Source organism: Marmota marmota, unplaced genomic scaffold (genome assembly GCF_001458135.2).
Source record: "Marmota marmota marmota unplaced genomic scaffold, marMar, whole genome shotgun sequence".
In the NCBI taxonomy this organism is placed as follows: Eukaryota; Metazoa; Chordata; class Mammalia; order Rodentia; family Sciuridae; genus Marmota; species Marmota marmota.
Genome location: NW_026000026.1, coordinates 44,306,488 through 44,327,330, shown reverse-complemented (window position 1 = coordinate 44,327,330; position 20,843 = coordinate 44,306,488). Strand labels below are relative to the sequence as shown.

General features: G+C 38.9%; 1 protein-coding gene across 3 annotated transcripts in view; it reads right to left on the bottom strand.

Moving 5' to 3' along the window:
* Positions 1–20,843, bottom strand: part of Cfap61 (cilia and flagella associated protein 61) — a 257,942-nt gene that overhangs the window by 167,902 nt on the left and 69,197 nt on the right. For all 3 annotated transcript variants that reach the window (XM_015476914.2, XM_048811377.1, XM_048811378.1), the window contains 4 exons: positions 16,833–17,011; positions 15,036–15,075; positions 11,790–11,929; positions 1,328–1,454 (listed from right to left, as the gene is read on the bottom strand). In XM_015476914.2, the coding sequence (XP_015332400.1) occupies positions 1,328–1,454; positions 11,790–11,929; positions 15,036–15,075; positions 16,833–17,011 (486 nt within the window). The remainder of the gene's footprint in view (positions 1–1,327; positions 1,455–11,789; positions 11,930–15,035; positions 15,076–16,832; positions 17,012–20,843) is intronic.

Below are 20,843 nucleotides of genomic sequence, written 5' to 3'. Positions count from 1 at the left end.
CAAAAAAAAAAAAAAAATGCTGGTGGGAACTTTTATTTCAGTTTGATGCCTTTATAAATATTAAACATTTGTGTATTTGTCATTATATTTAGATGCTTGATGTCTCCCTCCTGGTGACTTAATAATTAACTAAAAAGATTTTTCCCCGTAAAAAGAACAAATAACTGGGAACTCCACAGATGGCCTCAGCAGTAGAGTGAAGAAATAAATTGTGATGTATCCATGCAATGGAATTCTTCATGATATAATATGGGGGCATCTCAGAAACATGTTGCTGAGCAGAAGAAACCCAATGTCAGAAAATAAACTGCATGATTCCATTTACATAAAGCTCAAAATAGGCATAATTAATCTCTGATCTTAGAAGACAAGGAGTTAATCTGGGGAAAATGCCTGAATGGAAGTAGGAGGGGGTCTTCTGGCTGGCTGGGGTCAGTCTGTTTTTGGAAACAGGTGCTGGTTACGTGTGGTATTCAAATTGTGAAATACATCAAACTGTTTATTGGTTATACTTCAATAAAATTATTTCAAAATTAGGGTTGGGTTGTGGCTCAGAAGTAGAGTGCTTGCCTACCATGCATGAGGCACTGGGTTCAATCCTCATAAAAATAAAATATTGTGTCCACCTATAACTAAAAAAGATGTATTTAAAAAAAATATTTCAAAATGAAATGTAAGTAACTGGATGCTTCTCCAAATCCAAGCCTAGTTCCATGGCCCTTAGCTGGAATGGCCCTTAAGATAATGGTGTTAACATGAGGACCACTGCCAGCCTGCCTTTGCCTTGGCATACACATGCCTTACTGTACTAGAAAGAGGACCCAATATTTTCCACACAGGATCCTTCCTAGCCTATCCAGTCAGCCAGCTCAACAAAAGGGTCTGTCCAGGCTCATCATCCAGTAGGGTCAAAATGGGGACCCACTAAGTCTGATAACTACCAGGTGGGTGCCATATCTTCATGAAGTCCCTGACCACAGGAAGATCCATCTTAGTCTAGGGACCAGGATTTATTTATATAGTTTTGTGATGTAATTCTGCCTCAAGTTCAAATGTTTTCATTCTTGTGATAAAGATTTGGGGTATATTATCAGCCCCCTTGAGCAATACCAGTGAGGAAAATAGCTTCTCCTCCTTAAACTTCAATTTCCTTGTTTTGTTTTGTTTTGGTTTTCTTGTCCCCGTCTTTGAATCCCACCAGGGCTGTTCTCCACCATATGATTCTCCAAATGAAGTTCAAGGAAACTTCACAGATGAATGTACATGGGTCACAATGGTCTTATATCATGAGGAGAAGGAGGCTACTCTGGTCACTGCAGGTACTTACAGGGTCTCTGCGAGCTTCATTGTATTGGCTTAAATCTGTCAATATGCTTTCACTGAGCATGAGGGTTCTCACAAGCTTTTCAATGCCAGGAGTGTCCATTAAAGTGGCTAATCTTATCTTAATGGACCTGGATAAGGAGAGAAATATTATTTTTTAGGTTAAAGTACCAAAATATGTATTTCTCCCAGAAATGGAGAAAGAATTGCAATATATCATATAAAATAATATCTGGAGGAGTATATATGTATTCACATTGGAATTTGATTAATTAAAAGTAATTCATTTCCTTCTGGAAAACCTGGAAAGTACACAAAAGAGTACAAATAATAAGATAATGCCACTAGCCAAAATAACAAGATTATACTTTAAAGGCATACAATTTAAAATGCTCAGCACTCTATTTCTCAGGTAGAGCTAGTCTCAACCATTTTTTCATGATATGTTAAGAAACTGCACTGTACCAGGATTGCCCTCACAAGCATGTTCCCCAGAGAGCAGCCCAGGGCAGCATGCTCTGAAGGACCTACCTCACACTTCGAGTTTAATGCTTCACCATCTTAGAAATTCTTAATAATTGTATCTTTGATTTTGTGTTTTTAAGTGAAGTGAGACAGTGCAGCATGTCCAGGGGATGGGGGTCTCTACTCATGCACGGTCCCCCCCACACCCATCACTTTTCCATAGTGGGTTATCTCCTACCTGTTCCCTGTCCCTGGCACCTTGGTACTCTCCACCCCTGCCTCACAACTGCTGCCTCCCTCTGCCATGGGTAACAGCTGGGTTATGTTGGTTTGGGGAGGTCCACATCTACCATCACCCTCAATTCCCAGTGAGAGCCTGGACACGGATGGAAGAGGGTCAAGGTCAGATACATAACCTGTGGAGTCTCTGGCCACACAAGGGAGCTACTGTCCACACTCTGGTGGCAGGCAGAGCCATGAAGTGTTGACTGGTGACACAGTGTAAAATTCTTGCCCACTCATATTATGTAGCTGGCCTTTCATTGAATTCTCTATAGTCATCAGGGTATTATGATTAAATAAGAACAGGCTATTCCTCCTAATGTTAATAGACTATTCTAGTCTATTTTAAGTACTAAATACCTGTGCATATTGGCAAAGGAAATCTACACCTATAATTAACTGGTTAAAAATGATCGATTAATATTACCCTGATAATTTTTATGTGAAAGATAAGAACTTGATTCTGATATGAGCACCTCACATCAAAATTTAGCTCTGATGGGTTAAAGATGTGAATGTAAAACAGAGAACACAAAAGTACTGGAAAAACACTTAAAGAGTATTAACAACATATGTGCTATGGTTTATAAGTGAGGTGTCCTGCAAAAGCTCACATATGAGACAATGCAAGAAGGTTCAGAGAAGAAATGATTGGGTTACAAAAGCCTCAAATAAATAAGTGAATTAATCACCTGATGGGATTAGTTGAGTGGTAACTGAAGGCAGATGGGGCGTGGCTGGAAGAAGTGGGGCATTAGGGGTATGCTTTGGGGTATATATTTGTATCTGATGAGTAGAGTCACTCTCTGTACTTTCTGATCATCGTTTGAGCTGCTTCCCTCCACTACTCTTTTCCACTATGAGCCCAAGGAAGGGAGTCTGCTGTCTGTGTATTGAGACCTCTGAAACTGTGAGCCCCCAAATAAACTTTTCCTTCTCCACAGTTGTTCTTGTCAGGTGCTTTCCTTCACAGCAGCAAAAAAGGTGACTAAAACAATATGATCTCAGAAAACCTTGCACACTAATGTGATAGCAGCATTAATTATAAGAGCTCACTAGTCATAACAAGCCAAGTGTCCATCAACTGATGGATGCACAAAATGTAAGATACACACACACACACATACACACACACAATGGAATATTATTCAGCCATAAAAAGAAATGAAGTACCAACACATATTCCAACATAGCTGAACCTTAAAAACATTATGCTAAGTGATATAAGCCTTATTTAAAAGGTCACATATTATTTGTATTCCATATACATTTCATTTGTATGGAATGTCCTGCAGAGGCCAATTTAGATTCAGAAAGTGGATTAGAAGTTATCAGGGGCTGGGAAAGAAAGTAATGGATGTGACTGTTTAATGGGCATGGGGTAGCCTTTGGGGTGATGAAAATGTCAGATAGAGGAATTGGTTGCATAACATAAATGTACTGAAAACCATTGACTTGTATATCTTGTACACTTTTAAATGGATAAATTATATGCTCTGTGAATTATATCTCTATAAATCTGAAAAGGCAATGGAAATACAAATAACAGCCAAAAAAATAAGTGGGTGCAGCTATAAATATCAGATAAACTAGACCTTAGGGCAAAAATCAGTATGTGAACAAAAGTCTTTGCTTGATAAGAAAAGTAGAAATTCACTAGGAAGATGCAACAGGCTCAAAACTGCAACTTAACAGCATAGCTTAGGACACTGAAGGAAAAACTGATAACTTCTAATCACAAGAAGAATTTGACTAGACCAATCATCCTACTGGTAGGATTTGGAAACTGGTATCAGACAAAAAAGCTTCACACACTGCGGAAGATTTGGATAAGCTTACCCTAAAGGACATTGCATCCGCAAAATGAAACAAACCCAGTTATCTAATAGTCTATTTAGTGTTGTCCTTCTACAGCCCTCCACTGTCTTTCCTGTCTGACTTAATGGTAAATCTGTCCTTCCAGGGGTTCAAGCCCCAACCCTCAGCTTCCTTTTGGCTTTCTCAAATGCCTCTCTTTCGGCTGGGTTGCACTTCAGATTGTCTCTTCCTTCAAATGCATCTAAATCCACCCACTTCTCCCAACCTTCAATATTCACCCCAATCACCCTCTCCTCCATGTTTTTCACCTTTGCCCCACAATCCACCCTCAGCTGAGCCACCAGAGTGACATTTGTAAAACGTTAATTTTCATATATTATGACCCATCTATTCAAATCCCAGGAAGAGAGGTATTTCCAGCCTCTTTTATGCCTCCTCTCGGAATAAATAGTGTTTTCAAATGCACAAGATGAGACGCAGGATTACAATACATGAAAGAAACATGACTCAGCAGTGGTCTCATAACTAGCATTTTTTTTGCTGCATTGATGGTTATAAGTAATAACTGGCAGATGTAGATATCAACAAATCTGTGACGTGATGGGAAGATACCTGTGGTTGCAATGTGAGAGAAAGGGGCAGCTACTGCTGACACTGGTGATTTGTTGTCTACTTTTACAATGGAAGGAAATGCCAAATTCCAGTTAAATCTTTGTGAAAAAAAATAGAGATATCATTTTTTTTTGCCTGAATTTTACCCATGGACCCAAGTTAAGAATCCCAGCTCTTTCCCATTGTATTCTCCCAGTGAGAACCAAAGTCATCCAGTGACTGAAAGCCCCCTGACCACAGCCGCCTCCCTTATTTCTTTGCTTTGGGGTCTCTCTGAGACCTTTTCTCTCTCTGATTCATCCCTGAATCCTTGGCTTCTTGTTTTCTCTGCTCTGTATCACATATCACCAAAGTTTTCCTTAAACATAACTGTCATGCTCCCTCCTCAATTATCACCTGACTTCCCGCTCCCTACCCCAACAAATCTACTAGCCTTGTGTCCTCACTTCAACATCAAGTGTTTTGCTCAGACTTCACCCTTTCAATGATATCATCCCTGACCTTGATCCCCTGATTTAAAATCTGGAAACTCTAACTCTCCCATCACCATTATTAATTCTACTTTTTTTTTCTGTGAACTTCCTTTTTTCCCCACCCACTAGAATAAACCTTCATGAAGATAGGAATGTTGATCCATTTGCCCCCTGCTGCAACCCTGTGTCTAGAACAATGCCTGGCATATAGTAAGTGCTCAATAAATCGCTGTTAAGTGAATGAATTATGCAGCTTATATAGAGATAGTCAGAGAGCTTATTACTTGTTTGAGCTTAGTGCTGCAACTGAGTTACAATGTGTTCTGAGAGCCAGGTAATTGAATGAGCACGTGAATGTCTTCCCCCAGCAAGGCTCAAAGCTCAGACCACATCATGGTCCACTTGGAAAGCCAGGGCTTTTCCTTAGTGTACTGTAGTGATGAATAGATGTTGAGTAGGACATGGGGCTGTTTCCCTGTCAAGTGCCAGAAAAACACAAACATCATTTCCCTTATCTGTCCATAAAAATCTACTGTTGATTAGGGGACACACCCATTTTGCATTACATTGTGCAGCTCTCATGTTTGTTATTTCTATTTGCCAAGAGGAACACTTGAGAATTTTCACTGGTTCCTGGAATTTCAGGAGGAAGACTGCACAATGGTAATAGGTTTGTGCCCTATTGTAAAGCTACACTGTCTGGTACAGAGCCCCTAACCACAGGTGGCTACTGAGCCCTTGAAATGTGGCTGCTCAGAATTCAGATTGCTGTAAGTACAAACTAACAACTGAGTTTTGATAACTTGGTACAAGAAAAGAATGTAAAAAAAAAAACCATCATTAATCCTATCATATATTGATTACATGTTGAAATAATATATTAGATATAGTGGGTTAAATAATAAATACTATAATTGATTTCACCTATTTTTAAAAAAATTAATGTGGCTATGAGAAAATTTTAAATTGTATGTGTGATCACAAGGCATTTTTTACTGGACAGGGCTCTTTAAATGCCTGCATTTGCTCATGAGAGCTATTTTTCACATTTTAAAATCAGTTCAGAATGCAGGTTTAGTCCATGGGTGACTTTTTCTCTACAGGCTCTGAGGGAAGGTGACTGGTTCTGCATCTTGTGCTAGGAACAGCAGCTGGAATGAGACCTGGAATGAGAAGGGCCTATATCTAGAGAGAAGGAAACTGAAATGTGGCAACAGGTATGTGCCCTAATTGCTCATGCTGACAGGAGCCTCTAGAAAAAGGGAAAAATGAATGTGCATCAGAGATAAATTCTCTATAAAAATGTACTCCTTTAAAAATCACTTATTAAAAGGGCATTGTTAAGAATGGTTCATTTATTCAGTCAGTTGCAACTGATTATTACATATCTGCAGTACGTTCCGTGTGCTACAGATTTATCAGGAAACAGAACCTGCCACAATTCCTGCCCTGTGGGGCAGGCCTTGTGTTGATTCTAGAGCTGTATTCTGAGAAACAATTCTGAAATCCCCTAAAATCTACAATAATATATGAGTTAAAAATGGACCAGGAGTTATAGAGACCTTTATCCATGTTTTAGCTATAGAAAGCCCCTTGGAAAATAAAGTGATTTTGCTGAGCACAGTGGCATATGCCTGTAATCCCAGCAACCTGGGAGGCCAAGGCAGGAGGATTGCAAGTTTGAGGTCACCCTCAGAAACTTAGCGAAACTCTGTCTCAAAATAAAAAATAAAAAGGGCTGGGGATATTGCTTAGTGGTTAAGCACCCCTGGGTTCAATCCCTGGAACACCCCAAATTAAATAAATAGAATAAAATAAAATGACTTCAAAACAAACCTATAAGGATGCTTAGTATTTTATTATCACCCTCTGCAATTCTTACTTAGAAAGCAATTGATTTTAAAATATATATGATGTCATGTACACACCAAAAGGACACAATTTATTGTTAAATCAAGTAGCTATCTTTATTTCTTACCACTCTCAGATAAATCCTAAAGATTTAGAATATTCATTGAAGGTCTATAAAATGGTACTAATACTTTCTAAAAGATGAACTTTGAATCTGATAACTAAAAATCCAAAAACACAAGTCCACTTTGCTGTCTATACTTTGACTTAGGCCTGGAAAGACTGACAAAGATGGTGTCTCATTGGATGTATTTAAATGTGATCCTAATTTCATCTCTTAGATAAATTTTTAAAAAATCTTCTTCTGCTATATTCATGATGGTGGGCCCTTTTTTCTGTCCCACTGCATGAGACCTAGAAGGAGAACACTCTCACTTCCCTCTGATCTGTGTGTCACCTTACCTGACCCTTCTAGAAGCAAGTACGCACTCAGTAAGCAGGCTGGTTTAGCCATTTTTTTCTCAAGGGTTCAGGCATTGTTCTAAATCGTCTTGCTTCAGCAAGGGACATTAGCTGTGGTTTTCTTTGTCTACCTACCTGGCTTTCTCCCACCACCAGATGCAGCAAGAAGTCTTGTTTTCTAACCCATCACCTCCCCTGGTCACTTTCATCTCTCCAGATCAACTTCATCTCCCAGGTTACTTCATCTCCCAGGTCACCTTCACCTCCCCTGATCAACTTCACCTACTGGGCCACTTTCACCTTTCCAGGTCATCTTCATCTCCTATGTCACTTTCACTTTCCTGATCACCTTCATCTCCCCTAATCACCTTCACCTCCCCAGGTCACCCCTTTCTTTCTCTGATGTACTCAAATACCCAAAAGTTATCAGAAGTGTCCCCTCTCCATGAAGAAATGATGACACCTTTGACAGTTGGTTTCTTCTTAGATTTTAAAAGTTTTGCAGCCTTCGTCACCTGCTTCACAGCAAGATGTTTTCATCCTTTCCTGTTTTATGCTGAGCCTGGCCTCAAAAGTCAGAATTTATGGTAATTACTCAGACAGTTTTCTGAATGAAATAGAAAATCATATGTGAAAGTAGAAGGAAAAAAAAAATCACCACTTAACTTTTAACCCCAAATTGAATGAGTAAAAATTTTTATACAACTACAAGTTGTTTATGTGTGTGTGTAGTCACACAGCATTGCAGAAAAATGGGCCAATTTTTTGATGCTGGTAAATGAAGACACAATAATGGAAATGTGATCTGATTCTTTTTGAACCCAAACAGCGTGAACTATGTAATAGAACCATTAAATGATTCTACAGTTATTAGCATTTCATTTTAAATCAAAACCAAAATTGCCAGAAATACTCCTCACAAAAACCAAAACCAAACAACAACCACCACCACAAAACAAAAAATAAAGTTTCTACTGGGTGCTGTTCAAAAAGACTCCTCAGAAACAGAAGGAGCAGAAGATTGATATCACTAAAACACGCCCCATGATAACCTGAACCAGGTATGATGGTGGCTTTGTAGAAAGAACAGCAACCAGGCATGAGTGAGCTACTCACAGAGGAGTAAATAAAACAAACCCATTAAAGGGAGGAATCATTTAAACAAAGGCCTATCACATAAGGGCATTTTTATTTACTGAGCAGAGTTGACAATTGGTTCCACGATCTAACTCAGTGTATTTACTTATTAGAAAATTATTTCTAGCACAATAAATATTGGTTAGATAAATAAGTCTGAAACATATTCTCCCAAATAAAAAATGTCAAATTTCAGACAAGCATATTTTGGAAGAGCAACAAGATGAAATGAGCAGCCAATTCATCCAAATGCATCCTCCACAAAGGAATAGATAGAAGAAGGAAAAGCAAGTGGGAAGGTGGAGACTGGGCAAACAGGAAAAATGGAATAACCAATCTTTGAAGCCATACACAAACCCTATATTAAGTCGGGAAACATTCTAGAGATTACTATATAAAGTAAAAGTGCTAAAAAGAAAACACTTAATTTATCCATACTTAATTTCAGAGTTAGCATAACATTAGGAAATATTCTCATATTAAAGACCAAGAGTCACTACATAAAATGAGAGGAAACTTGGGTGCAGGATTTGTTGACAGAAGAGGTAGCCATCACTAGCAATTGAATGAATTATTTGTCCCGGTGTTCACCAGCATGGCCAGAGGGCAGGTGACAGACACAAATATAATTTCCCAAGGGATGGAGGAGGAAATTAGGTAGGAGACCAGAACATGAGGTCATGAAATTTAAAGTAACCAAACTTAAGAGCAGGAACAATTCATCCCAAATGTCAAGAGAAGTGAAGCAAAAAATGGAATAACACGATATATTTTTAAAACTATGGCATAAAAAGAGTAGGTATGGAGGACCTGTGCCCTCACCCTGACCTTGTGGCTCCTTCTGTATCTCCCCCAGGCCTTTGCTCAAGTGCACCACTTCCTGTGCTCATCACTTACATACTATTTCATGTCTTTATTCATGTCTTTCTCCTTTTGCTAGGTAGAATACAGACCCCATGAGGACAAGGATTTCTGTCCATTTTGGGGTCACTTCTCTTTCATCAGAACCTGGAATACAGCTGGAACACATAAGCAGTCAATGTTTGCTGTTTTACTGGACAAATAAGGAGGTTTTCTGGGGGCTTCTGGGAAAGAAAGCACATAGCATCATCCCTACAATGCTGCAGGGATGTCAGCCCAGAATACAGCAGCCATTTTGCCAATGTGATAAGAGCCAATTCCAGAATGGAGCTGACAAAGGAGAGGGCAGAGTGGGAGAGAGGAAAGAATTAAGGCTCTTGTGATACAAACTGTAAACCTTGCCTATCTCCAGACCTCTCACCTATGCGAGCTGATAAATGCCCTGGGCTGGGAGCCATTTTGAGTTGGATTTTCTTAATGCCAGCTGAAAGCATTCTCCCCGTTAGTCTAAGTTTTGAAATTTCAAAAGATGGTTTTAGAAAAATATGGGAAAAGGGAAAAACAGAGAACAAGAAGCAGGTAAGGGAAATGAGAAGCATTACTTGATAGGTACAAAACTATATAATAATATATATAATTAATATATGTGATATATAAGTAATATAATTATATAAACATAATAAAACTATTATAGTCCACATATTCTTATAAAATTTAGCTCAAGGATTATTTATACAGTATGCAAGTGACCAAGTAACTTGACAGTGCCAAAAAATTACCAGATAATAAGTTTAAAGTAAGTGTGGCTTACATGATTCCAGAACATCTGCATCTGGAAGAGAGGCAGAATCATAATTCTTTACTACTGAATAAGATATTCATAAAAGCAAAAGCATCTGCAGTGCTTCTAAATCTGTAATGTGCATAAAAGTCAACCTGAATGCTTATTAGCAATACAGATTCCTGGGCAAACCAAGAGGGAACTGAAATGCATATTACTACGCGAAAGAAGCCAATACGACAAGGCTACATACTTACTGCATGATTCCAACTACAAGACATTCTGGAAAAGGCAAAGCTATGGAGACAGTAAAAAGATCAGTGGTTGCCGGAGGGGAAGAATGGATGATCAGCAGAACACAGATTTTTTTATGGCAGTAAAACTATTCTGTATGATATTATAATGCTGTCATTATACATATCATTATACATGTCCAAATCCATAGAATGGTCAACACCAAGAGGGAACTCTACATGGACATGGGTTGATAATGACCTGCAAGGTTGGTTCTCCAATTGTAACAAGTGTATCATTCTGGTGCTGGATGTTAATGGTATCAAAAAGTCCATATGTGGAGTTGGGGGAGGGTTAAGTGGAAACTGGATTTCAAGCTCAATTTTGCTGTGACCCTAAAAAATTCTCTAAAAAAATTAAGGTTTATTAATTGAAGTAAAAAATCAAACAGAACAGATACACATACAGCAAATAAGTCATCATCTTCACCACATCCCCCTAGTCCTGCTTCCCAGAGGCACAGAAGGTAAACAGAATCCTGGGAACCTTTCTAGAACTTTGGTACTTACACAAGATAGAAAGGAGATGTAATGGCCCCATATAATCCCTTACTCTTTCTCCTTTTAGTAACAAAATCAAAGAAGTTTTTATTGTATACACCCAACTGACTAGCAACGTATCTCCCAGACAGAAGGTAGAGCCATTTGACCAAGTTCCTGGCCTCGGAATATGAACAGAAGGCATGGACTTTCTGTCCATTTCTCTACACACCCTTTTCCATGGGCTGAAATGTGGCCAGAGTCCCCTTAGCCAGCTTAAAAAATATACCTTTGTTAGTCAACTGTATTTTAGTTAAATTAGGATGATTCACAAAACTTGATATAGTAAAAAAACAAACTTGTTATGCCCCTCACAGCTGTAACTTATATAAGTTTTGAACCACATCTAGGTATTTTTCACCATTATATTTCACAATCCTGGCATAGATCTTGGCCCTGAGGATATATTTTCTATTTTTTTAATGTTTTCATTATTCGCTTAACTCTTCAGTTGCTGAGGAATCTGTTTTACCTTAGAATATAAAAAAGTATTTCCATCTTAATTTTGTCCAAACATCTGCATACTAATCTTTCATTTTCCCACTGTTGGTACAGATACTTTATCACACATTTATATACTAAATTCTTACTGTGTGTTGGGTCCATGGTTGGATTCGGTCTTGTGCATTTTGTCCCAACTATAGAATCCATCTATGTGGCATTGTTTTTATTATTGTAGACCTATACTATGTTTTAACATCTGACAGGACAAGTCTCTTCTCAGTAATTACTCTTTCCTTAAAAGTATTAATTACAATAATTTTATTAGTCCTCTGCTAATAAAAGATAATCTTTAAAATAAGTCATTAAATTTATATAGCAGGGAGTTCCTGCTTCCTTTCTCATTTTAATTTTGTGGATTGTCCTTTGGCCAAATATGGGTCCACTTACTTCAGCAATCCAGCCCTATGGAAGACATAGAGATCATGTTCAAGGGTGCAGTTGTTGTAGGGGACGATCTTCACAAAGTTCTGGATGAGGACAAACTCAGGGGTGAGATGGGGCAGAGAAATGAGGCAGAAGTTCTTGTCCTAACATGATCAAAAACCAGGACACATGGAAAGCGTCAAACGTCATCATTAAACAGATTCCTACTCTAAAACACTAAGGAAAATCAAAGCAAAATGCATTTAGGAGAAGACAGTCATTTTCCTATAATTTGGAAAGTAATCATGGAATAAGCAACTACAAGAATACGGAGAAAATACTCTCAAGTCTAAATGTATCTGAATGAATGGACGTTATGAACAATGACATCTGTTGGCATAGCTCTTTTATAGAAGTAGACTTTTAAACCAAGACCATTTGCTCTTGAGGATTCACTTGTATCACTGAGTAAATAAGACAGCTTGATGTCCTAGCAAAGTCCTGCCTCTTACTAAGTGACCTCACAGCAGCCTGATCCACTCCTCTGAGAAAACAGGGTGATATAGTGTAACTTTTCAGGCTCTGAAATCCTATGATTACCCATAAACAGATGTGTGTGTGTCTTTACCATGAAATGATCCCTTTAGTGAAGATCCAAGGGCATGGGTTTAGTAAGCAGTCACAGGAGGAGCTACATGTCCTAACAGATGCCACAGACTTTCTAGACCTATGCTGTCCTGTGTGGTAGCCAATGACCACATCCAGCCAATGGGCATCTGCAATGTGGCCAGTGTAACTGAGAAACAGAATCTTTAAAATTTAATTTTATTTAACTTCATTTAAGTTTTAAAATGGGTGCTCAGTTTTGATTATTAAAATAGTTTTGTGTGTGCTTGGGTTATGTGAATCTAGTCATCCTAACTTGAGTATGTGAATCTCCTCATCTATTCTGGTTGGGATTTGAGGTGGCCCCTAAAGGCTTCTGTTAGTGCAGGAATATTCAGATGTTAAATGATTGGGTTTTGACAACTGTAACCCAATCAGCCCATCCTAGTTTGAATGGACTGGGTGGTGACTGTACGCAGATGGGGTATAGGTAGAGAAGGTGGGTCACCAGGGTTGTACCCTAGAAGAACTGTTCTTCCTGAAGTGCCCTCTTCTCTTCCTCCCTCCTCCTCCCTAATTTCTTTTTGTCATGAGCACTGAATAGCTTTCCTCTGCTGGGCCCTTCTCCCAGAATATTCTGCCTTATCTTGGGCCCAGAGCCAAAGAATCTGCCGTCTATGGACTGAACCTCTGAAACTGTGAGCCAAAATAAACCTTTCCTCCTCTAAGTTGTTCTTGTCAGGAATTTTGGTCACAGTGACACAAAGCTGACTAAAACATCATCTATCTATAAGCCTTATGAGATTTAAATACAGATCAAGTATTTCTGATGAAATATATTACCTGTATTGAGATGTGCTGTAATATAAAATTCACAGTGGATTTCAAAGACTTATTATGAGAAAAGGAATGTAAAATAGCTTACTAACAAACTTTCATATTGATTACATGCGGAAATGATTAAGTATGATTCATACTGAATTAGATGAAAAGTGTTATTAACATGGGTTTCGTCTATTCCTTTTCACTTTTTGGTCAAGTGGCCACCAGAACATTCAGAATCACTGATATGATTCACACTCAGTGTCTATGAATGGTGCTGCTTGAGGCTGCCTGTGTTTCTGGCAGCTACTTGATCCTCTGCCAGGTCCCTGCAGAAGCAACCTGCTCTTCCCAGAGCTAATTTGTCCCTTTGGGATCTCGCCTCCCCTTGAACCCTGTGAAGGCATTACTTGTGCTAATCCAAAACCCTCCGGACATTTGTTGCAACCCAAAGGAGTGAATCATTATTTGACCTTATCTTTCTTCTTTCTAGCAAAATAACACAACTCCTTTTGGGAAACTTCAGAGTTGAGTTGCTGAAATACTTAGTTTGAAAATAGGGACTGGGTGCCAAGCCTCAGTGGATTTACTGGGAGTGGGAGACTGATTCTAATGAGTTGCTTTGACTTGGATTTGTAAGATTATGAATGAAGTGATGGTCCTGTTCCTCATATTCCAAAATCAAATAGCATTTAAAAATAAACAGATATCCCTACCTTTTTAAAACACAGCATTACTTGTCTAATGCTGAAGATTTGCCTTCACGTGAACTTTAAAATGGGGATTAAACTTAGTGAGATTTCCTTGAGGCATCTTTGAAGGAAACTGGTTTTGTAAATTTTATTTTTGGAATAATATACATGTTTTTATGAGCTTTAAAAATGCCTTAAAAATAATTCAAAGAAATTACAGTGGAAGATATATTGCCTTATTATAAGGTTTCATCATATTTAAGAAATGAGAAAATAAAACCTAAGATCATATGGTGTGTAAGCAACATAATTAAACCATATTTATTTTTGCTTCCGTATAAAGAATAGTAAGGAAAAATAAAACAATAGATATTTTGCTTGAAATTAGCCAATTGAAGAATATACTCATTGACTTTCCTGTTGGGCCAGCTATGGGAAAAGTCTGTATAAAAACCCATCTTTTCCCTCAATTGTCTTCCTTCTTCACTTTCTTCCCTTCAATAAAATGTTGCCTGGGCAACAATGAAACAAGAATGGAGGAAGTGGCTCCCGAATGTTGGCCATGAGATACATTTACCAATGTGAGTTGAGCCCCTTCTACATGTCAGGCTCTGGCTCAGGACCAAGGAATCCATAGGGAAAGAAATATGATATGTCAAGAGCTTTGCAATGTTTTGAACAACCAATAAAATAAATAAATTTAAAAAAAAAGAAATGCCAATCTGAAAATCAATCACAAGTTTTCATTTTCCTATTCACCGAAAAGGAATATGATGATTTTAGAATACTTTATGCCAATGTCAGCTATAAAGTGATACAACAGTGTAATTCACATCAGTGAAATTTTTGACATTTTCATGTGCTACTATGAATGATTTGACTCTAATAAAGCACTGGTAAAGCTATCTTTTAAAGAAATTATACACTGGAAGAAGACTGTTAAAATAGCATGACCAAAGAACAAATTGAAAAGGACAATATTTTCTATTCTTAGGAGTGCCCTTGACCTTATTCTCAGGATACAGATGCAGTTTATACCTCAACATTCATAGCATTTTAGATGCCTGCACAATAAATATAAGTTTTATTTTTCTATAACTGCTTAAACTACAAAACCAATTATATTACTCAAAATTCATCATGTACTTACAGGAAAAAGACTGAAAACAAAATTCATAAAATCCAACGATCTGTAAACAAGACAATATGCATTGTCACTGGAATGAAAGCAAATGTAAAATCACAGGCTGTTTAAAGAGATTTATGGCTCTTTCCTCCTCAGGTAGCAATTAGTTGGCTGAACATTAGTCAATCCAAAAGTCATGAGCTTCATATGTCAGTAACCAAGTATTTTTTTTTAATCTCAAGATCTGAAGATTAATAGCAATTAATAATCTCTGCTCATCTGAAAAACCGGTATGAAGATAATTATTCTATGAACATGATTCTTTACTTTCTTTTTGGAAGAGCTGGGGAGAGAGATTGGTATGTTATAGATTATTCTGATCTTTTTATCTTATATACAAAATATTTTCTGACCAGCTGAATATGTATATTCACAGGCAACCCATAATGAGTTTAAAATCCATTAAAAATGAATTTAGAATGTTTAAAAATCCAAAAATTACAACTAGACACAATCATAACTAATTGCACAGGGGGAAAACAAACATAAAACAACAAATCTCAAAGGACTTTACAGGCTTTTTAGATTATCTACAACATAATTAGAATAAAAAGATTTCCTTTTGCATATTATGCGGCCTCCATGAAAGCTGAAAATTTAAGTGGAAAAAAAAAGTAAAAGTAAAATATGGTTCTAGAGGAAGCCGAAAAATTGGGAAAACATTTAAATACACCCTTTAAAAAGAAATGGCTAGCATTGTTCTTGGTCATCCAAAAGATACTCCAGAACCCTCTGCTCTATCAAAGTGGGCCTCTTCAAGATTGTTCTGTGGCTACATGGTGAAATAGGCAATGTGCTAAAGGAGATGTAGAATTTGGGCATTGAGGGCAATGGTTCATATCCAAATGACCGGGTACAGCAAGCACTGAGGATGTAGGGCTCCGAAGGGGCAAGAATTGAGGGGACCACGTGGGGGACGACACCTGGGCTCCATCTGCCTGGTACCATGCTCTCCTTTCAGTACCTTCCTTGGATTACTGGCTGCTCTGCTTATCCCACTCCCAGATCTCATGTTTGGGTGAGTCTCTAACCCCAGATTGAGCATGAGGCAAGCCCAATTTGAGGCATGGTCTGGTCACAGTCATAGGTTCAGGAATTAGCACACAGTGCAATTGGTTCCCATGGAACTTTGGCTAGAGAGCTGAGCCCAAGCCAGAATGCCCCCAGCTCACTGGATATTTAGGTAGACCCAAGACTATCAGCTCTCTTGACCCTGGGTTGGGAATACTCCTCTGGAGCCAACAACAGGCAACCAGGGAAATGAGGTAGAGAGAGAAAGCCCAAGCCATAGTTAAAAATGGTTCTACCTACCACTGGACTTATCCTTAGTTACGTGAGGCAATTATTCCATTATTTTCCCCCAAACCCAGTTTGAATTGGATTTTCTGTTACTTGCAACCAAAAGACTACAGACAAGCAGCAGTTAAAATCTATAATCTCCCAGAAATGCAAACTTTAAAGAATGGGAGGAGCATGTGGTTACAAGGTGGTGATAACTTTCCTGGTCCCCTACTGTAATATAGGGAGGCCAGACCTGACCAATTTTCTTGCCCAGATCTGTAAGCCTCAACCCAAATTTTATGAACAACAGTCTTTGGAAGGAGTCCAGGAATCAGTTTTTTGTTTTGTTTTGGTTTTGGTTTTTGCTTTTAATTCCCCAGGAGATCGGGATGTGGGGCCAGCTTTGGAAACCACTGGCTCTGCAAGATTAAAATGTCATAAGTTCTTACTGTAACAAACAACCGGAAGTTCAATACTTACCTTGCTTCATATTTCTCATCAATACAAAATAGCTGAATACAAAAAGCATCTGACTCTCCCTTGTAGACAGGGCGGAAGTAACTGGGCTCCTCGTGCAGTGAGATGGATGTGGAGCTCTCACTGCTGATATATTGCTCCTCTTCATCAACAATGGAACTCCTGCTGAGTTTTTCTACCTCCTAGACCAAGGAGAAAGGAAGAACCAATAATAATCCTGTTCACTTTCTGCAACTTATCTCTATCTTATCTACTGTTCCTAAGGCAGACAGGAAGGTCCAGCATTATAGCCACCTAGAAAGTTAGCACTTAGTATGTCCAGTCTGATTTTAGAAGCAGTTGAGGTGTTGCAACCCAGAGGAAAACAATTCATTCTGAGGTCCTTCTGAAGTTCTTTTAAATCAAAGAAATCCATGTATGTAGTCAAAATTAAAATCAAATTAACACTAAAATTTTGTAATTAAAAATCATTAGTCTTTTATCCCCATAATTCACCTTCCCCATTAACTAGCACTTTCAGCGTTTTCATATTTATTTATTTCTAAATAAAATGCTTATATACTATTTCTTAATTCATCAGATTTTGAAATTTTCTATTGGATATTAATGTAGTAAATTGATCTAACTTTTCTGTGTAACCCTCTACCCTAAACTCTATCTTCCCAGTATAATTACATCACCATTCACAGTTAACCCAGTAAGTCTTTGCATTATTATGAATATGCAAGCATTGTTGCTATCCCTGAACAGAGAAGTATAATTTGACTACATTCTCATTTGTGTCCTTTGTTTTTAGTTGCTTGGTTTTCTGATTTTTTTTTCATATGCATTACCAGATTTGTCAAGTATTGGTAAATATGAGTTTCCAAGCAACCAGGAAGTTGAAGTTGAAATATTCTATGAACTTTTTTTTCTTCCCCTCCTCTAATCTGGACCTGTTGCTCTACTGGCCTACAATGCCACTTGCATCTTTTCTTTTCTTTTTGTTTTGTTTTCGGTTTTGTTCGTGTTTTACAGTTGCTGTTTTCTTTTTCTTTTTGCCTCCATGTAGAGCTGCCTTTTATTAATAGAAACCTTATAATCTTTTTCTTAGTCATCATACCTATACTATGTCATATTTACTAAATTTCTTTCAACCCTTCCAAAAATGTTCCTTCTTAGTGGAGGAGCCACTAAATCACCTCTTTATTTATTTGTTCTAAGGCAGTTGCTGTTTTTTAAGCTCCATCTCTTTTCCTCATCTTCTTTGTTCATGGTTTAGCCCCTTTATCACTGAAGTGCCATTCTAGCTTTATAAAAACAACAATGCTTGGGAGGCAAATATTTGGCAGGGCTGTGGGGAGGCACCTCCGTGACATTATCTGGAAGCCTTTTATTTTCTTTGGGCCTGTCCGTTTTTGCAGGGAATTAAGTTCTCTAATCTCCTGCCTAAGGGATTGTGGAAGGGAGAACAGTGGACCTCAAAGGTGTGTATGTCCTAATCTCCAGAACCCATGAGTATGTTATCTTACAGGGCAAAGGGACTGCAGATGCCATTTAACTAAGGATTTAAAATGAGGAGATCATCCTGGATTACCCTTATAATAGGGAGGTAGGAGAGTCGGAGTCAGAGAAAGGACAAGAGATTCTCTGCTGATGGCTCTGGAGATGGGGGAAGGGGTCACAGGAATGCAAGTTCCTTTTAGAAATTATCAAAGGCCAGAGGACAGATTCTTTCTTGGATCTTCCAGAACAAATATGCCCCATATGCATTTAGATTTTAGTACAGTAGATCCATTTTGGACCTCTGACTTCCTGTACTATAAGATAATAGATCGGTGTTATTTTATGCTACCAAGTTTATGATAATTTGTTATAGCAGCAACAGAAAACTCATACCAACAATTGGCTTCTTGCATTCAAAGAATGTGCCTGGAGGAGGGACTGGGGGTTCCTGTATTTGAAATGGAGAATTTCACTTATTCCTCTATTTTCTGTCCTCCACCATTACCAAGCCTCATACAGTATATGCTGGACCTGAATATGGAGCTGTGTCTATTCAGTTTTTCCAGAGAATTCTCATTTTGTTTCTCTTGGGGTCTTGTAGATGAGCTAAGTGGAGGATGCAGGGAACCTGGGGTTTCAGTTACTCCTTAACAGTCTGCCAAACAGATCCCTCATATTCAGCCTCATTCCTCACTCCGCCTGCAGCAGAAACTCCAAGTCCTTAGCCCCACTGTTCACCAGTTTCTCCTCTCAGATGGACTAAAGTTTTACTTCCTTAGAAGGGCTAAGCCAAGGTCAGCTCCGTCAATTTTATTAATTATAAATATTTTAAAGTGCCTATTTTTCAATAACTCCTCTCTGACTTGTTGTCTTTGTGGATATATGCTTTCTATCCTTTTTCTGGTTGGTTTAGGTGAGTTTTTTTTTCCCCCACAGAAGAGGCAGTAGCTAAATATGGGAGATCAATTCACCTGGTTTCAGATGCCCTCTGTGTTTGATGCAGAGAGAGGGGACCAGCCTAACCCTCCCTCTCTATCCTTGTTTGGGTCCACAAAATAATGGCCTCCCTCTTAGGAATCTTGGAGCTAAAACTGCCATTCTCCACTGCACCTCCTCTCTTTCCTCTCCAGGGTATAAGGAGTGACCTACTGGTCAACGAGTCTCTCACTGTGGGTTCCTCCAAAGAGAAACTCTGAACTAAGAGTCTTCTCTTCTTGCCTCACTTCCCCATTCTCCTTGTATAATTTCGTGGCATGGCTTCCTAAACAAGCTGCTGAACCTTGGCTCTTAGCTCAAGGTTCACCACTGGAGGAACCTACACAAGGAGACCCAATGACGAGTACGTCATTCCTTGTGCCCTCGGGAGGGGAAAATGGGGATGCAGCAGAGATGGCAGTTTTCTCTCCAAGATCTCAGGGATTTAAGGAATGGTTTCCATTGTTAACTCAGTCTCACAGAGATCTCTGGGAGACTATGGAGAACACAATTGAGAACTGTTGCATCTCAGAGACAAAGGAGTTGGGGTGTTGATTCTCCAACTCCTTTGATCATCGACTGATGGCTAATCCCCAAAGTAATGGAACTGCAGCAAGCACAGTACCAACAAAGCACCAGGTATTTTCAGTTTTCCTCAGAGTGCTGAGGAGTGATTAGTACCGAGGGCTATGGGTGCGGCTCGGTGGTATACACTAAACTGAGCTGCAGAAAACAGGCCCCTGCACAGCCCCATCTCTTTCTGGCAGCATATCCTGCTCTCAGACTTCATGTGCTCTCCTCTCCTCCCTCAGATATCCTGGGAGGGGACAGACACCTGTCCTAAGAAGAAATGGGAATCCCATTTGTGTTCCAGATCCGAGCTTTGTTCTCCAGTTTGGTGGTAGCCAAAAGATATGGTACTTCTACCCCTAGATGACTTGTGTGTGGACTCCTTAATTGATCAGAATCTGGAGAGGAGACTGTATGTGCCAGGCCCTCTGGTAGAGTACTGATGTGTGGGATCAATGTTCAGTGCATGGGTCCCCAGTGCTACCATGGATCAGATGAACCCCCCTACCCAGCTTTCTTCTTCTCTGGATAACTCATAAAGAGTTCATCTGCCTATCAATGGGATGTCTTGAGAAACTGTTGAAAATTGCACTGTGCTCAACACTGGAAAGTGAAATGTTCAGGCATGTCGATCTCCTACTCAAAAACCTATAACACCCTCCTCAGCTCCTTAGGAGAAGGTCAAAATCCTGAGCTGGGTCCATAGAACCCTGCCAATCTCCTGAATCCTCAGTTTCCTGGCAGAAAACAGACAGCACATGGAGTAGCTAGAGGACCACGTGCAAACATGTGTATAGGGTGAAGGGAAGTTAAGGAAGGATGGTGAAATACCCCAGGAATAGCCACTGGAGGAAGATGCTACCACCCTTTGGCCTAAACCTGTAATAGGAAGGGGCAGTTTCTGGAACCTGATATGCTTGTGAATGATACATATTACATTACAAGTATGTTCTTAAGTGTGTGCATGCTCAGATCATATATATA